At 42.8% G+C, this 21,007-nt stretch overlaps 1 protein-coding gene across 6 annotated transcripts in view; it reads left to right on the forward strand.

The window, feature by feature from the left end:
* The first annotated feature begins 3,712 nt into the window (after window positions 1–3,712).
* TMEM150C (transmembrane protein 150C) overlaps window positions 3,713–21,007 on the forward strand; it is a 90,214-nt gene continuing 72,919 nt past the window's right edge. The window contains exons 1-2 of one of the 6 annotated variants that reach the window (XM_082389419.1): window positions 4,236–4,313; window positions 14,219–14,341. Coding sequence is in view for 1 of the 6 variants with exons in the window: in XM_082389422.1 (XP_082245548.1) it covers window positions 14,208–14,341 (134 nt within the window). In the remaining 5 variants the exon portion in view is untranslated. Of the gene's footprint in view, window positions 4,314–4,506; window positions 4,577–12,464; window positions 14,342–21,007 lie in introns of those variants that run through there. The other 5 variants (XM_082389420.1, XM_082389425.1, XM_082389424.1 and 2 more) reach the window with 5 other exon arrangements.

A 21,007-nucleotide genomic window follows, 5' to 3' on the forward strand; every position in this document is an offset into this window, starting at 1 on the left:
TTGGGAAGCTTAAGTTATAATTTATTACACATGAAGGGAGTTTCTTGACACATTTCACTTATTTGCAATTCAGGTAAGATACCAGCTTGACACATCCCCAGAGGTTTTAAGGTATAATAGGGAATGCATTATATTTGAATATATAGCTGATATGTTGACCCGGCGGGACTCATGGTATAATCAGAAAACAGCTCTATACTCCTCTGTCATGCCTGTTCAAACCTGCTCTGTGGGGCTAGTTGTTTTCCCACCCCTTGAATAAATTAATGTGTAGGTGTTATGACTTTTGGGGTCACTCTGAAATAATAAAAAAGCCTCTGAGCAAGACAAATATCATATGATATCACTTATATGTGGAATCTAAAAAAATGATACAATGAACTTATTTACAAAACAGAAAGAGACTCACAGACATAGAAAACAAACTTATGGTTACCAAAGGGGAAAGGGGGAGAGGAGGGATAAATTAGGGGTTTGGGATTAACATCTGCACACTACTATATATAAAATTGTATTACTGTATAACACAGGAAACTGTATTCAATATCTTGTAATGACCTATACTGGAAAAGAATCTGAAAAAGATTCATGTATATGTATAACTGAAACTTTACTGTACACCTGAAGCATTTTGAATCAACTATACTTCAATTTCAAAAAGAAACACAAAGCAAAACGAAAGGCCTCTGGTTATTGGTAGTCAAAAATAGTCTTATATCAGTAATTAATACGTCTAGTCTAGTGTAATAATAAAAAGCCCACACTTCAGTGGCAAAGGCACGTAATGGTAGGCTCTCGCTGTATTTCTGCAGCCTGGCTTCTCTCCTCCTTGCACATCAGGAGGCTGTGTAACTCCTCCAGGACTAAAGTGGGAAAGAGAGACAGCTAAGGAGGCAAAAAGCTGGCTCTAGGTGGGCCTGGCTTCCTGCGGCCATGGAGCTGACACTTCCTCTCACTGGTGCTCTCATGGCTTTGCTGGAGCCACCAGCACCCTGCTGGGCAATCTCTCACCACCTGTCGCCTTGGCCCACACAAGTTCATTTTGCCTCTGATGGTTGCCTTAGAGTCTTCCGCCCCCGGGGCATCTGGAGGCAAACCTCTGGCTTCTATCTGCTGAGGTCTCTTTGCCCTTCCAAGCAGTCCTCTTGGGTAGATCAAAGTCAAGCCCACACTGTCTGTCTCACTACCTTAGACTTGTCTTCCGTGGGAGTAAACTACTTCCCCTACTAGAGTCCCTACCCCGCTGTGTTCAGGCCACTTTTGCCAACTCTGGCCCTTTAGATTTCTCAGGCATGAGCCAGACACTAGTCCATGGCATTTCCCAAACTGCAGGGGACACATCTCAAGCTCTCCGAGAGACCGGCCTGAAGTCCCTCTCATCAGACTCAAGGTGAGAGAAGAACACCCTTCGCCCTCGCCCTGGGGGCTGCATAGGAGGGGTCTCTTAGAACACCTACAACTTCCACAGAAACCCTTCTTCATCCACAGCACTTCCGGCAGCCTCCACTTCAACCCTTTTATACCTTCAAAGCAAGTGAAAGGTCAGGCAACACTCCTTTGCAAGCCCTACTTGGTGGTCCTGCAACTTGTTTGGAATGTGAGAGTGTTTGGCAACCATTATCTGGGGCCCCTGTCAAAATGGAAATAAAATAATAACTCCCATCTAACATCCTGTTAAATGTCCACTTTCCAATTACCCCGTGAGGTTTTCTTTAATAGGTAGATGTTGGTAGAGATCAAATGCCATTTCAATGAACTTTGTATGGTTTTGCTGCTCACCAGAGATGAATCATCAGTTGGGTTGGATAATTCAACCGATAAGGCTTAGTAATGATTGGATAAGGCTGGGAATGATTTTGTTATACAGAGATTATTATTACAACGAGATTCACTGCAATTGGACCAGCAGCAGGGATTCCCAGAATCCCAGGAGTGTTATTTATGAGTCGTGCTTCTCAAGTCTGTTTTGCCAGCTGAACAAAGGAACTGACTTGAATCTTAAACAACAATAAAGTGGCTGCAGGGAGAAAGAAAATGAGAGAATATAGAATTTCTTTGTGATTCTAAATGTTCTGTAGTGGTTTCAGTTGGGTAACAAGTTCACTTATATCAGAAAAGCCACCACCCCTACTCAGATGGAGGGATACCTGTGCTGTGAGTTAGGTCAGTGGACTTGGTAGAGCACCATGGTGTCAGAATCATGGCGCCTCATCGTGGTCCTGTGGAATGATTCTATCCCTGCGTACTGATCACCATCCTACCCACCAAGTTTGTGGCTGGCCTCTCTTTCCAGGTCTTAAACCCTGTTTGATCTGTACTTGGCCCTTTCCTCAAAGCCTGAAGCATTTTGGAACATTGTTAACAGATCATTTTAGAATACAGGATAGATCTTTATATACATTTTTAAAGAAGAGAACCAGCTCCAGGATAGTATTTTGCTCTTACATCCATACATGATTTAATATATCTAAGATTGTACTGAGTACATCGTGGATGAATTTTAACGGATGGGATACCAAGACCAATAAAAGAAAAATCAAAGCGTGGATAAACTTATATTTAGTGTGTCTTCAGTTCTCTTGAAGCTTCACTAGAAGTCTCATGACATTAATGGAATCCGTTTATAACAACCAACTCTCCTTCATGGCTGGGATTTTAACATAATCTTCCAGCTGTCAATATCACTGTCAGGAATGTAATTTATTCCACTCTTTGAGTTTATTTGGATGGACGTTTTAGAGATGAAGGTGGTGATGATTTAGCGCTGCTGACAAATGGCACCGAGCCTGCCACCTTCACAAATTCAAGTTTGTTTCTTAAGCACAAGTGGGCCTGGCTCTGAGTGAAAATGAAAATGTTCAAATAAATTAACATAGTGCAAGGGTTCTCAATCCTTCCATAAAGACAAGGAAAAGTAAGGACATTTTACAAATAGGGACCCCTTCTCCCAAGAAAGGCAGTGATTTAGTCATGGGCATGTCAGAATCACCTGTGGCTCTTTGTAAAAATATCCTTGTTTTGATCGCTCCTCTCTGCTCAACACTCCCTGCCCTCGGGTTCTGACTTAGGGGGTCTGAGGTAGATCCAGGCATTTGTATTTTTTAAAGCTCCCACTGGTGATTCAGATACGCAGAGTTAAGAAGGACTACTACTTGTACGAATCCAGAAGTTTTAAAAGAATGAACTGGAAGCAGGTGTAGCTAGAGGGTGCCTTCAGTCATCACAGAGAGAAATGAATGGTATAGAAGGGATGGAATTGGGAGGGGGAGGAGCGGTCCTCGCCTCAGAGCTGAGGTTCATTCACCGACTGGCCTCAAGCAATTCTTCACTCTGGGGAGTCACAGATCACTGAAGATCTGATGAAAGCAGTCGTCACTCTCCTCAGAAAGAATGGGCATAGGCTATCCTCCACAAAATTCAGCAGGGGATCTAGATTAAAGTTTTTGTTTTTGCTGTTTTAACCAGATGTTTGAACCTGAAGGGAAGGTAAACAGAAGAGGCCAGGTCCCTGGCCTCAAGAAGCTCGCAGTCTAGTAGCCAGGAGAAAGCAGTAAAAACATATCAATACACACATAATAGTGTATTATGGGGGAATAGTACATCGTGGGGGAAGGAAGAGTTCTGGAATGTTGAATTGGAGAATTTGAACCGTGTGCTTTGAGAGGCAGCAGATGAGAAGAGGCAGGTGTGGTACGGGGGGGCCCCCCTAAAAGAATGGAGGTCAGCCTAAGGCAGGTGGATAAAGGAGGTCCTCCCGTGAGAGCCCCGGAAGGCTGCGTTTGGAAGAGAAGTTAACGGTGAGCGTGAGATAAAAATAGCCTTGATCCACGCTGCTGCCAGAGGTCACTGACATGGTGCCACTGATAGGCTGCGGTCTGCGGTGGGGAAAGCTATGCAGATGCCGATGAATACAGTTTTATAACAGACTCAGACGAGACACTGGCAGGAAGAGAGCAACCTGGCACTGGGAGGGCGGCCTTGGAGTCTCCGCTCATTGCCAGGGTCAGAAGTTGGCCCTGTGTTTGCTCTTCACGATGAAAGAAAACCGCGGGAGAGCGCTGAGCGGCGGAGAACTGCATTCAGCCAGTGGGCACGAAAATGAGTTTTAGCTGCTCTGTGCAAAAACCCTAGGTGTGTGGACAGAAGGGAGCCGACCAGAAGGTTACAACAGGTCAGGAATAAATAACCACCAGGCGGAGGATCCCAGATTCAGTCCTTCCTTTTGTTGAGTGAGGAGCGAGCGCCAGGCAATCGCGTTCACAAAGGCTTTGGAAAGAAGCGGTTCCACCGTCCCCGCTCGGCTCCAGCCCCGGGTAACTATGCGGGGCCCCGAGGGGTGGTGGAAGCCGGAGAGCCGGGGTGGGGGGGTGTGTGGAGGGGGGTCACTCTCCCCGGGAGGCCTGGAAGCCGGGACCCCAGAATAAGTCGGGGGCGGGCCGCGGCGCAGCGGGCGGGCAGATCCCACCCCTTCCTGAAGGAAGCGCCCTCCTCGCCGCGACTGCCGCCGCCGCCGCCGCTGCCGCCGCCGCAGGTCACGGCCCCGCCAGGCGACCGCGGCCCCGCCGCACCGGAGCAGGTAGGCGCGGCGCCCCCTCCTCCGCGCGGGGCCGCCGGGCGGCCAGGGGGCATGGGGTTCGGCTCCGCGCCCAGCCCGGAGGCGGAGAACAGGGGACGGCGGGAGCCGCAGCGGGGCTCGGGCGGCGGGGTCCTCCCGGCCGCGGAGCCCTGCTCGGCGGCGGCCCCCGCCCCGGAGCGCCCCGGGCGCGGCGCCGCCTCCCGAGCCCCCGCGGGTGCACTCCCGGAGCGAGGCGCGGGGGCTGGCGGCGTTCCGGAGTCCCCGCCGCCGCCGCAGTGCCGTCAGCCGAACCCCTGCGCCTCCCGCCCGCTGCGGTTCGGATCCCGTCCTTTGACAGGTGTCACCCTCCCCCCTCGCCGCCCCATCCGATACCCAGGCCTTTTGTTGTCGGGGGACTCGGAAACAACCCCAAGTTTGGCCTCCCGGTCTCCCTGCCGTTCGCCGTTCACCGTTCACTTTCCCGTTAGCCGAGACAGGCTGGCGGGGGCAGCAGGGGAGCCGGGAGGGAGGCACTAACTTGCCTTGCCCTGTGCGCAGCCCTCCGCTCTAAATGAACAATCTCGCTTTCCTCTCCTGGGTGCACACTTGGGAAGAAATGGGATTTTCGGTTTCTCCGGCGAGATGCCGGTGAGTGGGCGACCGACCGAGGCTGTTTGACCACCCATTGCAATAAAAGAGTGATTAGCTTTGGGTTCTGGAGAGAGCCCTTGTCGAGTGATTTTCTCCTCCTTAAACGAATCAAATGGAGAACGAGAGGGTTTTTCCCATTCTAGATTCATATTCCTTTTCTCTCTACTCACCCCTCTCCTCCGTCCACCCCTACCTCCACAGCACTTTATTATATCCCAAACACTTCCCTGATTTTTTTGGTCAGGTTTATTCCGGTCAGACCGTCTTTCACGTTTGAGCCAAGGACTGTTGACTACAAATGTGAGAACACAGCCCAGTTGGGATGGAAACCCCTCTCCTGGAGTGAACCTGGTCCCACTTCCTGTGGGAGACCAGGAGAGGTCCTGTTAGGCAGCCAGATATACTAATAACATGGGTTTTTTTTAAAAGTTCTTGGATCTATTACAATAACACAGCCTAAACGGTAATATTAGTTTCTGCTTCTTCATTTCTCTGCTTGAATCAAAGGCAGATTTTTAATAATTCAGGGTTGTAACTCCATTCCGGGCTGCAGTTCATCAAAAAGATAGGCAAATGTGGATGTGTAAACTCCATGGTAACAGTTAATAAGTTGACCTACTTAAAGTTTTCAAGGAAAAATTGTTAGGTTCATATGTGTGGTATTTGCAGATCATAGAATTTTACATTCTCAGCTCTCGTGCATTAAATAATCCCAAACTTTTTCTTCTGTGCGTCCCAGACGCACCATGTTTCTACGATTAACTATAGCTACCATCTCTTAATGAGCTAGAAATGTGAGTTTAATCTTCAAGGCATAAGCATAAGAATTTTAATGGTGTCTTTTATTTATACAGTATTTAATAAATATTTTGCAAGCTCTCAAAGTTGGAAGTTCAAAAACTGGACATGGTAAATAAAAGGATAAAGAAGTTTTGCTAACAATAATGACAGTTGGTAGATGTTACGACATTGAACAAACACATTAAAGTGTTTGGGAAACGCCTGTTTATTATAATCTGCCATTAGCTGAAGGAAATTTGTTTGTTATTATTTAAATTGACTTTAAAGTGTCCTTATAGCAATTACTTAACTCATGTGTTTCTCATCAAATGCCTTTTACAGGTTGCTTGCTTTTGGGGAGATAGTTTACTCTGTGGAGTAATTTTTTCTGTTTTTTTGTATGAACATAGTAATGCCTTATGTTTAGGCTTTGTTCTAGAGATACCACAGTCATGCTTACTATGACCTTGCAGGGTTTTCTTGTACTCACTTTATCTGCTTTGTGGTCATCAAGAGTGACGACACTTGACTTTGCACTCCTGTGTGTCCTCCTGCTTTGTTTCCCCTGTGACCTAGACACACCTCTGCAGTACAGTGGCCAGATTAGCAGGGCAGCCTGGAGTCATGAAGAACGAAAAGCTAGCTGGCCCCTGCAATCCTAGCCATTTGGTTTCAACGTAATCCGGCCACTTGGGATCAGTTCAGTAAACAATTAAGCAAGACAGACACTGACAAGATAATGTATTACCTCTCAATCTTCCCCTTCACAAGAAGAATCTACAGCATTCAGAATCCACACTATAACAGTGATTAGGTGCTGTGAGGCTCAAATGATATATATGCGAAATTTCTCAAAATGTGATACAAAGACCAAACGTTACAGAATCTGAGTCTAAGTTCATGAAAAAGCTAGGAAAAGACCCAGGTGTGTAATATATTTTTTCTTTATCCTAAGGGCAACAACAGATGTGCATCCCTACTTATTTTAACTATAAACTTTTATTCCCAGAGCTGATGGTGCCATATATCTTTATGTTGTTTTTTTCATAATTTGCTCTAAGCACTAGCTCATAAATTAGTGGAACTTAAACAAGTTATTATTATCACCAAATATCATTTCCTAGCATGTTTGGATTTTGAAGGATAACTTGTGGCAATGGAAAGACTTAATGTAAAGAGATTTTACACTGGCCAACTGCAATGATATTTTGAAATAATAATGAAATCTTTGGCAGTAGCCTTCAAATTCAACCCAGTGGTATTCTAAGTCAAACCAGCTCTGCTAGGTAGCACTTGGAACTCTTAGATGAAGGGAGAAATGAACAATTTTCTTTTTAGCATCTGTGAATGGCCTTTCTCTAGATTAGTGCTGTCCAATGAAACTTCGCACAGTGATGGATATGTTCTATAATCTGCACAACATGGTAGCCATGAGCCACATGTGGCTCTTGAATCCTTGAAATATGTCTAGCATAATTGAAGAACTGAATTTGAAATTTTATTTAATTTTAATTAATTTAAATAGCCACATGGGGCTAGTGGCTACCATACTGGACTGTGCAGCTTTAAATTCTCTCCACCCATTTCCTGCAGAGATAGCACTTAATGGCAATTATCCTTAATTAGAAGAAAGTGGAGATTGGCATTGATAGAACTAGGAATTAAGATTTCACTTTGTAACCCTGTTGTTATGAAAAACTAGTTGCAATTACTGTGAAGAAGGTGTGTTATGCTGAAGTTCAACTCTATTCTAAAAATAGTTTCCCTTTTTAATTTCCATATGTCTGCTAGCCACAAAAATAAGCATCACCCAGAGTTGTTTAGATGCTTGGCCCCATGTTCTTGAACTTGTTTTATTATTTGCTCTTTTGCACATTATAGAATCATTCATTCTTAGAGTCAGTTTCTGCACTTTTCAGTATTTCAAAGGGAGGGAGATTTAGAGGGGCAGGAAGTTGATGATGAGGTACAAGCAGCCCCCCTACCTCTCCTGCGCTCACAGAGACCCTATGAAAAGTCTGACAAGTGAGTGCCCCTCAAGGAGTGGCTGAAGCCTCTGCCTTCCTTGGGCCCTTCTTGTCTGGTTTCTTTCCCTTAACCTTCAACCCAGACCCTCCCACCTAGCCCAGCCCCTATGGATGAACAAATCCACTTAAAAAATAACCTACCTTTATTTTAGTAAAACCATTAGAATGGGATTTTATTTAACATCTACTATGTTGTTTCAATTTTTTAATTAAGTTGGCTTTCATTAAAGCCATCATTTTAACCATTGAGAGGGACACTTTTTTTTTAACATCTTTATTGGCGTATACTTGCTTTACAATGGTGTGTTAGTTTCTGCTTTATAACAAAGTGAATCAGCTATACATATACATATATCCCCATATCTCCTCCCTCTTGGGTCTCTCTCCCACCCTCCCTATCCCACCCCTATCCCACTCCTCTAGGTGGTCACAAAGCACTGAGCTGATCTCCCTGTGCTATGCGGCTGCTTACCACTAGCTATCTATTTTACATTTGGTAGTGTATATATGTCAGTGCTGCTCTCTCACTTCGTCCCAGCTTACCCTTCCCTCTCCCCGTGTCCTCAGGTCCATTCTCTATGTCTGCGTCTTTATTCCTGTCCTGCCCCTAGGTTCTTCATAACCATTTTTTTTTTTTTAGATTCCATATATATGTGTTAACATATGGTATTTGTTTTTCTCTTTCTGACTTACTTCACTCTGTATGACAGACTCTAACTTCATCCACCTCACTACAAATAACTCAATTTTGTTTCTTTTTATGGCTGGGTAATATTCCATTGTCTATATGTGCCACATCTTCTTTATCCATTCATCTGTCGATGGACACTTAGGTTGCTTCCATGTCCTGGCTATTGTAAATAGAGCTGCGATGAACATTGTGGTGCATGACTCTTTTTGAATTATGGTTTTCTCAGGGTATATGTCCAGTAGTGGGATTGCTGGGTGGTATGGTAGCTCTATAGTTTTTTAAGGAACGTCCATAGTGTTCTCCATAGTGGCTGTATCAGTTTGCATTCCTACCAACAGTGCAAGAGTGTTCCCTTTTCTCCACACCCTCTCCAGCATTTATTGTATGTAGATTTTTTGATGGTGGCCATTTTGACTGGTGTGAGGTGATACCTCATTGTAGTTTTGATTTGCATTTCTCTAATGATTAGTGATGTTGAGCATTCTTTCATGTGTTTGTTGGCTATCTGTATATCTTCTTTGGAGAAATGTCTATTTAGGTCTTCTGCCCATTTTTGGATTGGGTTGTTTGTTTTTTTGATATTGAGCTGCATGAGCTGCTTGTAAGAGGGACACATTTTTAATTAGACTTTTTCTCGAGACACTATCTCTCATATATCTTGGATGAGTGACCCTCCTTCACCTACGTATCCCAGCCTAGGTACCTGGGATACCTCTCCCCAGGCCAGAGCTCGCGGTCCTGGGCGTTCACCTTCTCCGGGAAGGAATCTCCCTAAATCAGTTATTTGGAAATTTGTCAAAGGTGTTTGTGCATACTAAAATATAAATTAAATTAACCCCCAAATTGTCTCTTCCCTTAAGGTGTTAACACTATAGGATAACATTTCCCAAATTAGTGTCCATTCCACGAGGGGATGGAGATGCTTGAGTAAATTTAGGAACTATTCCGTTTAACCACCCACCCACCCCCGCCTTCTTTTTGAGATTTATGATGCACTATAGCATAGTAAAGTCTCTAAGATGAGATACGTATACTTGTTTTGCTTTTTTATTGTTCACGTTTTTCAAAAAATTTTTCATACAACACTTATCATAATATTTTTCAAACCATGTGTCCTGAGTTATGAAATCAATTTAACAGGTTAGCATCAGCATTTTTTTTTAATGAGATGGGATATATAATAGAATAGGAATTATCACTGTGAATCCCTCTTAGTGAGGGTTACTAGTGTTTGATGAAACGTTTGGTTCCCCCACGCATGCAAGTGCAAGGCCACGAGGCAGTGGCGAGTGGTGGTCAAGAGCACTGCAGAAACAGGACCCCTGGGTTCCAATTTTAACTCTCCATATACAATAAGCACTATATAAACTTGGTCATTATTCGTTTTTTGTTGTTTTTTTTAATTAATTAATTTATTTTGGCTGTGTTGGGTCTTCGTTTCTGTGCGAGGGCCCTCTCCAGTTGCGGCAAGTGGGGGCCACTCTTCATCGCAGTGCGCGGGCCTCTCACTATCGCAGCCTCTCTTATTGCAGAGCACAAGTTCCAGACGCGCAGGCTCAGTAGTTGTGGCTCACGGGCCTAGTTGCTCCGTGGCATGTGGGATCTTCCCAGACCAGGGCTCGAACCCGTGTCCCCTGCACTGGCAGGCAGATTCTCAACCACTGCGCCACCAGGGAAGCCCCTGTTTTTTTTATTATATAAATGTGTGTGTATACTGGATCATGATGTAAAATACTACCTCTGCAACTAGGCTTGAGAATCACTTTGGGAAACACCGATCTAAGACAGGACTCCATGCTAAATGCTGAACCTGGGCAATCTGCTGACCGAGCCCACAAGTTCAACAATTTCAGCTCCTGTATTGCAATGCAATAGTGATACATAGATGGACATCTGCAGACCTGTGAGACTCAAACACTGTACAGCATTGCAGAAGTGTGGAAATGAGCTGATGACAGTTGTTTTCTGTGTAAGATGAGGCCTGATGAGTGAGAGGGGAGTCATTGCACATTTAGGCTGGAAGAGACCTCACTGCTGCCAGCCTGTGGCCTCTGAAGGTTAATGCCCTTGGACAGGCAGCCTGGGGCCCAAAGAAACCCAAATGTCCCAGAGGCTAAGAGCTCAGTCTTCCTTCCCTCCTGACCACTTCCTAACTTCTGCATACTGGTTTGTAGCAAATAGTCACAAAAGTCTAAATAGATATGTCCGTCCCATCAATCCCCCACTTTTTACTTCATTCTAAATTATTTGTTTTTCAAAATCACTTTCTGCCTGTTAGTGCTTCATGATCTATTTTCAATATGATAAGTGGAAAACAATGTTGCTTCGAGAATTTCATATAAAAGGAGATGTCTTAAAATTGAGGCTGGGAGACTCCCTGCCCCGACCCAGTGCAATCTGGAAAGTAAAACTAATTTCATTTTGGAAGTAGAGTTCAGTTTTCTTAAAGGTCAAACTAAATATGAGCAACCACTTATCCATAGACTTTGTCAGTTAGAATAAAAAAGGCAACAGCTTGTCATCATGGTTACAGAGGCTGTGTCTGACATAGTAAAAATGTGTACGATATGCAGAGTTTGTTCAAGGCTTCAGAATCATCCATTTCCGAGGACAGCGATACAGACTCTATCTGTGGAATGCAAAGGAGTGAGACGAAGTGTCTTTGACAAAACATTGGGAGTCATGTAATACTTTTAGGCTAATGTAGACAAAGCTTAAAAAGTAAAAAAAAAAAGAAGAAGAAGAAGTAGTTGTGATTAACTATGGCAGTAGTGGAAATTAGCCTGTAGTTTAAATGGTGTTATTTAACAATGAAGTAATTATAATGAATTATAATGGTTTTCAACTGACTGTAAACATAAATGTCTCCAAAAATAGCATAGCCTTATTATTCATCAAATATTTCATTGATTAACAAAGTAGATATCTTCCTGGGTTTTTTTACACTTATGATGACTTAGCTGCCCAAGAAATATTTTAAATGGTAATAATTGGATGTTTTTTTTTTTTTTTAGAAATTCACGTTCTTTTATTTATTTATTTATTTATTTATGGCTGTGTTGGGTCTTCGTTTCTGTGCGAGGGCTTTCTCTAGTTGCGGCAAGTGGGGACCACTCTTCATTGCGGTGCGCGGGCCTCTCACTATCGCGGCCTCTCTTGTTGCGGAGCACAGGCTCCAGACGCGCAGGCTCAGCAATTGTGGCTCACAGGCCCAGTCGCTCCGCGGCATGTGGGATCTTCCCAGACCAGGGCTCGAACCCGCGTCCCCTGCATTGGCGGGCAGATTCTCAACCACTGCGCCACCAGGGAAGCCCTAAATGGTAATAATTGGAAGTTTTAAAGCATAAATTAAAACTGACTCTACATAGCTAAAATAGGTGATGTATTTTTTTAACTGGGCTGGTTAATAAAATAGTCTTCAAATTATTTTTTATTCTATTGATTCGTGAGTGAAAAGGTGTTAATTAAGAGATATTGATACCATTGTAAAGCAATCCAAATAGAAATATAAGTTTTTACTTAACTTGGAGTGTTTGTGAATTATAATTAGAATTCTGTAATGTAACTGTCCTGGAGTTTCAATGGGAATATATCTCCTGGAATTTCTAAGTTCTACTTTTCACTAAAACTTAAAGTGTATTTACATAGAAACACTAGTAACTAAAATATATCTCCATGCGGTAGCAGGAATATTAACTTACGGGTGACAGTTTTTCCTCCTTGTGGTATTATGTTCCCGTGTAGCCTAGACTTCAAAAGTATGTCGTTTTGAAAAATTTGCCAGTCTTGTCAATGACAGCACAGTGTTTACAAGAACCATATTTATCTCCCTGTAATTTTAGCAGCTAATAGAATTGTTCTTGAGAAAGCTATCTTTTCTATGACATTTTGATTGGCATTTTTCCATTTTAATTTGAGCTTATATGTGACATAAAAATTGATTATATGAAAAAGAGTGGGTTGCCATTTGTATACCAAAATTTTGATTGTATAAATAAGAAAAATCTTAAGTAAACAACCTAACGTACCACCTAAAAGAATTAGAAAAAGAAGAATAAACAAAATTTTGATTGTATATGTATGCATGTAAAAATAAAGACAAAAATTTTCCAGTAACTGATTTGGGGGAAGGATACCGTTGTGGTCAAATAGTGGCACATCGTGTTTTTTTTAAGATCAGGCCACTGACCCAAGTGAGTGTTCACTTACAGAGCCATAAATTTGGCAATTCAGAAATGGTATTCTTTATTAGCTATTGGGCAATATTTGTGAAATCCCTAGAATGGTCCCTGGCCCAGGGTAACATTTTTTTCACTGTTACTTCCCCCTTATTCATAACATAGGTTTTAACTCATGTTATCACATGGAAAATTAAAGAGGATTGTTTTGGATAACTGGTCCCGTACTGAGCATCTACAAGCTAGAAAAAGCCTTTGGAAGTCACATTATTTCTTAGAGTCTTGGCATGACCCCAGTCATCACAGAGAGATGATGTGTGGACTCCACTCTACTTTTAGTCCATGAATATTTTACATTAGTTCTTGACATACTGTTTATCCAGGCTGACTTAACAGGACTCCGACATAGAACCTAGGCTCGCTTCAGTTTCATATAGCTCCTGGTTTGCTTGCTTGTTGCCTACTAACCTTGTTTTTCCAATTAAATCATTGTTTTTTGTGTGTGTAGAAATTACTATGCCATTTTTTTTTTTTTTTTTTTTGGTATCCCACTAGGCTATCTGAGAACAGGAGTTAGCAAACTATTTTGAAAATAAAGTTTTATTGGAACACAGCCATGCCCATTGGTTATGTATTACCTGTGACTGTTTCTGCACTCCCACCACAGAGCTGAGTAGCAACTAAAACAGAATCCATGTGGCCCATAAAGCTGAAAATCTCTACTCTTTGGCCCTTTATAGAAAAAGCTTGTCAACCCCTGTTCATCTGATACTCTTCCTATGGAATTCTTGAAGAAAATGTGAAAAAAAATGGTCTGTTACAAATTATATATGGCTAATTGCTTTCTGTAGGGACAAATTTCAGACCTGAATGAGTAAATGAATGACAGCTCTCTTCTCTCTTCCTATTTCACTGTCCATTGGCTATGAAAGAAGGTGGTATCAGCCTAGGCTTAGGTCTCATGTAGACCTGGGTCACTAGCTGTGTAACCTTAAATAAGTTACTTAATCCTCTTTAAGTCATTGTTTCCTCGTGTACAAAATGGGGATAAGTATGGCACCTACTGTTGGGGGACAGTTCTCCATGTGCCCCATGCATTTCAACAGGTTTTTCAAAGAGAGGCACTGACTGCCCTTTCAGTCTAAACTGTCTTTTTAAGGATGTTTGTGTAGTAAATGGTCTTGGATGATAGGTATTAGTGTTGCCCTCAGAAGCCCAGAGCAGGCATGCTTATATCCAATATAATAGATTTAAGTTCTTGCAGCTGAGTTCCTCTCCAGTAATGCTACTCACTGCATGTGCAGGTGTTACATAGCCCTCTTTTGATGCCCTACAGGAACTGGAGTTGGAAACTAGTGCAAGGAAATGCTGATACTCTGGCTACTGCTGTTGCTGTGATAAAGTCCTTTGTCTCCAACCCAGAAGTCTTGCGTCTTCTGCCAGCAGCCAGGAAACTGTGGTAGGCTAACTTGTGCAAGTAAAATCTCAGCCCTTTCATAGTTCTTGGACAACTATTTTATGGAGTTACTATCAGAATTGAATAAGGCAGTGAATATAAAACATTTAACACAATGCCTGGCATATAGGAAGTGCCCAATAAATGTTAGCTATTAATTATTATCTAGCTGGCTATTAACTCTACAGTGTGAAATTGAGTCTCAGTTTTGTGTGGGCAACTTCTATCTTAAGGTAGTGGTTTTTCAAGCTATAGGCCACCAGAGCTATGAGAACAGTTAAGTAGTTTTATTTTTCTTTAATGAAACAGAAAATAGAATATAATAGAATTATAAAATATCCAAGTGCAAAACATGTAGTAAAGATAAATATTGATGTGTAAAACTTGTAATTTCTGTTATATACATGTATATCTGTATACAAGGTTGTGATAGAAAATATATTTTTTACTGTCACACACAGTCAAAAAAGTCGGGAAGCCACTGCTGCCCTAATACATAGATGGGACTTTTCAGAAAAACTTTTGTTCATGATAGCATAGAATTCCTTTCTTTGTTCTTTTTCCCGAAAAGGGGTAAAGAGTCACCATCAGTCATCTGAGAAAAAATGACCAGAGATTCAGTGTGTTCGCCCTCTGCATACCATGTGGCTCATTTTGCCCATGATTAGCAGAAAATGAATATAAGCACCCAGATTATTTTCAGAAGAAAAGGATATTTTTATATTAGCAGTGTCCAACAGAACTTTCTATGGTGATGGAAATGTTCTATCTCTGAACTGTTGAGTATAGCAGCCACTAGCTACTGAGCACTTGAATGTGCAGCTGGGGAACTGGACTTTTAATTAAAACAATTTCAAATTTGGATTAGTTTAAGTTTAAATAGCCACGTGTGGTTATTGGACAGCGTGGCTTTTGCTTGAACACCCAGCTATGGTTTTCTCACAGCTAACTGCATGATTTGCCTTTCATTAAGTCCTAAGGGATAGCACCCTCCCCTTGGGTTGTTCAAACAACCGCTGACCTTTGCCCATGGAGGGCTTGGGCAGACATTGGGGTGAAGAAGTGCTTAATGAGCTGCTACCTTGGACAGCGCCACAAGTCAGGGGAAAATGGCAAAGAGCCAGAGGGCAGAGGTTCTCAACCCTAGCTGTGCAATAGAATCATCTGAAAATCCAGGCTGCACCCCAGATCAGTTAAATCAGACATTTTCACAAAGGTATTTCACCGGGTATTCTATCATATTCTGCTAGCTGGGCAGCACCACAGGTGGGCAAGGCAACCCATGCACTTTGATGATGCACTACCAGAGGATCACAGGCAAGCCCAGGATCAGATGGACAGGGGAACGGGCACGTGAAAGACAGTGGACCCCTCTTATTTAAACAGAAAGACTCCAATTTACCTTTGGTTTTGGAAGCTGAGCTTTTTCCCACCTGATTGCCGTGGCAACAGCGGCCCCCTTGTTCAGTGGTGCCAAAGTACAAATTCGTGTATGGCAGGGTTGAGCTTCAAAGAAGGAAAAGTACAGGCTTTTGTTGACCAACTCACACGTCCAGTGTTTTCCATTTGTATATTCGGCACACGTGTATGGAGTCCCTACTGGGTGTTGGAGATACGCTGTTCTTGCTCAGTCTAGTTGGGGAGACCAACATGTAAACAGTCATCATACAGTAGGGTGTAAGCATAGTAATAGAAGAATCATAGGGTGCCTTGAGAGCACTGCAGAGGAGACACTGGGGGGGCTTCCCAGAGGTGGTGACACCCAAGCTGAGTCTTGGAGAATCAGAAGGAGTAGTCACGGGAAGAGGGGGAAATGAAAAAAAGGAGCAGATACAGCTTGGGAGGAGGCCCTGACCGACATTTTCCATCCCTTCAGGACTGACCACTGTAAGATATCTGCCTCCTGGCGAAGACCCTCCCTGCCGTTTTAGCAAACCTCATGGGATATCCTTATCCTAACGGGCCTTTATCATTTATTCATTCACTCATTCATGCATTCATTCAACAAGTGTGATTTATTGAGTCATTGCTATGTGCAGACATGATGTAGGTGCTGGTGATAGAGCAGTGAACAAACAGACAACATTCTTGCCCTCAGGGAGCTTTATATTCTAGTGGAGAAGACCGACCAAAAATATACAGGGAAATAGTATAGTGTATGGCTAATGTGCTAGGGAGGAAAATAAGTTACGGTAAGGAATTTGGAGATACTGGAAAATGTACTCTGTGAACCAGAAGTCTCATTGTGTCCCTCTGCAAACTTAGTAGCAGTTCCTGACACTTTTCTAAGACTGGACTTGGGTTCCGCAGTCATTTTCCCTCCTTTGTTCAAGCCTGGCCATCCACCTATGTCCATAACCCCATGTCCTTCTGCCTCCTGTAGGACCATAACTTGTGCCGACATGACTTCCCATACCCACCTCCCCACCCACGCGTGTCATATCTTGTATTTTCACTCCCTCTTAGCGTTTTCACTTCCAGTCCTCTGTTGATTTTCCCCCACTCTTTTCCTCTTCACCCCAGGGGATCCATAGTTAATAAAGTTCTCGACCTTTTGGCTGATTGCTCTGTCACCCTTCTCTATGGGTCACTGCATGAAAAGGCTTGTCATCCTCAACTTTGAGGCTAAATGTGGTAAACCACCTCTCACCCTTTCTCATCACTACTCTCCGTCGAGCTCCCAGTCACTTTCATTTGTTTCTTGAAGAACTGAAGACCTGGTCTTCCCGTACCTCCCTTTCCTGACTCTTTGTCATCGTAACCCTTGGTCAGATCATCTAGGTGGCATCCTAGATGATCTGACCGTGAATCTGGCCTCAAAATCATTAGATACCTTCTCAGTGAGTTCTCTGGCACTAAACCACAGCTACTCACTCTCAACCCTCCACCCAGACCCTCGTCCAGCTGGTACTTTTTCACCTCAGAAATTTTAACCTCAGTGTCTTATTCTCTGAACATAGCTATGTATCCTTCCAACTCTTTCATACCCTACTTCTCTACCACTTTATCTTCATTAAGATGTCATCTCTTGACTTCCTCAATTTCCCAAAGTCTTCTTTACACGTGCAAATCTATTCATACCCATCTTCATTTCCTTTCCTCAGAGGATGTGGTATCCATTTTTCCCCGTGTTTCAGGTTAGCCCATTACTTGAACCCCGAATGCCATCTCCTCATGCCTTCTTTGGAACCTTTGCTCTATTAATATTCCTCTCTCTTCTGTGGTCTTGCATCTCTTTCTGCTCTTTGCTGGCTCCATGCCATCAGCCAAGTGTCACTGGGTCCTTCCTATCAGCCAAGTGTTTGCAGGTTTCTTCCATCCTAAAAAGTAATTCTCCTGGGTTAAATAAATTAAGGTAGATCTCTGCAATAGAATACTATGCAGTTATCTGAAATATTGATGGCCGAGTATGTATCTCGCATGGAAAGGTGATCACAAAAATAAGTGGAAAAGGTATTAAAATAGCTTTATCAAGTGAATTTCTTTTTTATGTTTTATTTACTTATATATTTTATTTTAAGTGTGGTAAAAAAAAAAAAACACATAACATAAAATTTACCATCTTAGCTATTTTTTTAAAAAACATCTTTATTGGAGTATAATGGCCTTACAATGGTGTGTTAGTTTCTGCTTTATAACAAAGTAAATCAGTTATACATATACATATGTTCCCATATCTCTTCCCTCTTGCATCTCCCTCCCTCCCACCCTCCCTACCCCACCCCTCTAGGTGGTCACAAAGCACCGAGCTGATCTCCCTGTGCTATGCGGCTGCTTCCCACTAGCTATCTATTTTACATTTGGTAGTGTATATATGTCCATGCCACTCTCTCACCCTGTCACATCTTACCCCTCCCCCTCCCCATATCCTCAAGTCCATTCTCTAGTAGGTCTGTGTCTTTATCCCCGTCTTGCCACTAGGTTCTTCATGACCTTTTTTTTTTTCCCTTACATTCCGTATATATGTGTTAGCATACTGTATTTGTTTTTCTCTTTCTGACTTACTTCACTCTGTATGACACACTCTAACTCCATCCACCTCATTACAAATACCTCCATTTCATTTCTTTTTATGGCTGAGTAATATTCCATTGTATATATGTGCCACATCTTCTTTATCCATTCATCCGATGATGGACACTTAGGTTGCTTCCATGTCCTGGCTATTGTAAATAGAGTTGCAATGAACATTTTGGTACATGACTCTTTTTGAACTATGGTTTTCTCAGGGTATATGCCCAGTAGTGGGATTGCTGGGTCATATGGTAGTTCTATTTTTAGTTTTTTAGGGAACCTCCATACTGTTCTCCATAGTGGCTGTATCAATTTACATTCCCACCAACAGTGCAAGAGTGTTCCCTTTTCTCCACACCCTCTCTAGCATTTATTGTTTCTAGATTTTTTGATGATGGCCATTCTGACCGGTGTGAGATGATATCTCATTGTAGTTTTGATTTGCATTTCTCTAATGATTAATGATGTTGAGCATTCTTTCATGTGTCTGTTGGCAATCTGTATGTCTTCTTTGGAGAAATGTCTATTTAGGTCTTCTGCCCAGTTTTGGATTGGGTTGTTTGTTTTTTTGTTATTGAGCTTCATGAGCTGCTTTTAAATCTTGGAGATTAATCCTTTGTCAGTTGCTTCATTTGCAAATATTTTCTCCCATTCTGAGGGTTGTCTTTTGGTCTTGTTTATGGTTTCCTTTGCTGTGCAAAAGCTTTTAAGTTTCATTAGGTCCCATTTGTTTATTTGTGTTTTTATTTCCATTTCTCTAGGAGCTGGGTCAAAAAGCTTAGCTATTTTTAAGCATACAGTTCAGGAGTGTTAAGTATATTCACATTGTTGTACAGCCAATCTCCAAAATGTTATCATCTTACAAAACTGAAACTCTGTACCCATTAAACAATAGCTCCCTGTTCCCCCCTCCTCCCCCAGCCCTTGGCCACTGCCATTGACTTATGTCTCTATGAATTTGGCTACTCTAGGTATGTCATATAAGTGGATTCATACAGTATTTGTCTTTTTATGATTAGCTTATTTCACTTAGCACCATGTCCTGATGGTTTATCCATGTTGTAGCATGTCAGAATTTTCTCTTTAAGGCTAAATAATATTCCATGTGGGTATATATCACATTTTAAATGATTTCATTTTTGAAGAAGAATATATTTGTTAGCATAGGTACGTATATATAATATATAAACACACATACATATATATAAAAGATTGTACATGAAAATGTTAACAGTGGTTATCTCTAAACTGTGGGATTTTGCATACTTTTCATCTTCTTTTTCCTGATGTGTACCTTCTACGGTATTTGCAATGAGCACACTTCCCTGGTGTAAATGCCAAACGAGGAACCAGACATTCAGCGGCGCTGCATCAGCTACGGTGTAGCCATCCCTGTGCCAGGCACCTGCCCTCCCCCTCAGCTCATCACTCACCACTCACTGCCTTACCCATTGTGCTCTGAGCACCACAAAACTCTGGTTCCTGCGCGCACAGGGGCTGAATGCCTTGCTTGCTTGCCCCGCGCACGCCACCACAGCCGCATGGGAAACCTCCGCGTCCCTGAAGACTCAGCCCAGGGTCATTTCCTCCTCGCTTGCCCTCCCCCTGCCCTCCGTGCTGGGTTACCTTCCTCCCTTCAAAGCTCCCTAATCCCTGTACCAATCTGGTGCTGCGCTTGTTTCCTGATTGTCTGTGAGCTGCCTGGGGGCGGGGGACTGTGTAGTCATCCTTGTATTTGCAGCCCTTAGCGCAGAGCCTGGGTAACAGAGCTGGGCAGCTTGGGGAGCCACTGATTGTTCAGAGGGGCTGGCTCACTGGATGCTCAGAAATGAGGCTGGAAGAGGACGTGGAAGACCTCCCCCAAGGCCCTTCATTCCACTACACCCTGCTGCCCCTTGCGTGAGCAGTGTGAAGATGTGAAAATACTTTACATTCTACTAAACATAAATTAGATATTAAAATTATTTAAAGCACTGCGTTTCTATCTTAATGATACTGGTGAACTCTGGCCCCTATCCTTGGTCACATGGGCCATGCCTAGTCTCCTGTTGTGTTGGGCTCATAACACACATTTGGTAAATACCTGTTAACCTCCTTAATGACCCTAGTAGCTCCCTGTGATCAAACCTCTCTTCCGTAAATTTAGCTACTTTGACAGGCTGGGATAGGGGTTATTTAGGGGCATGGGAGGCCATTATTGTCACCCTCCAAGTCATGTGATAGTGACTAGCTACCTACACTACATGTATGGTTGATCCCAGTCAGGACCCTTTTGAGAAATAAAAAAGAAGCAAAAAGATCTACTACTGGCATGGCTTGAGTGCTGTGTTTAAGCATCCTGTGGGTAAAAGCAACTAATGAATCCTTGCTGCACTTGATGTTGCCAGTTAAGCCTGGACCAAAAGGGGCTTAAAGTCATATGGTGAGTAATAGTAGTTCACTCTGAAAGCTGTAATGGGCCAAGTTTGGTAAAACAAGTTTTGCAGGCCAGTACAGTTAGGTAGTTTGGGACAATTCTCTTACATATAAAAAAAGGATTCTAGGCCTCCTTTAGGGAGCATTAAAAGAGCAGAAGGAAAAATGAAAAATAGTTTTAATTACTGTGGAACTGATTCATTTGGGGTCATCTTCAACATCTCAGACCACAAGGATTTA

The sequence above is a fragment of the Balaenoptera borealis genome (assembly GCF_965194805.1).
Source record: "Balaenoptera borealis genome assembly, chromosome: 4".
Lineage (NCBI taxonomy): Eukaryota > Metazoa > Chordata > Mammalia > Artiodactyla > Balaenopteridae > Balaenoptera > Balaenoptera borealis.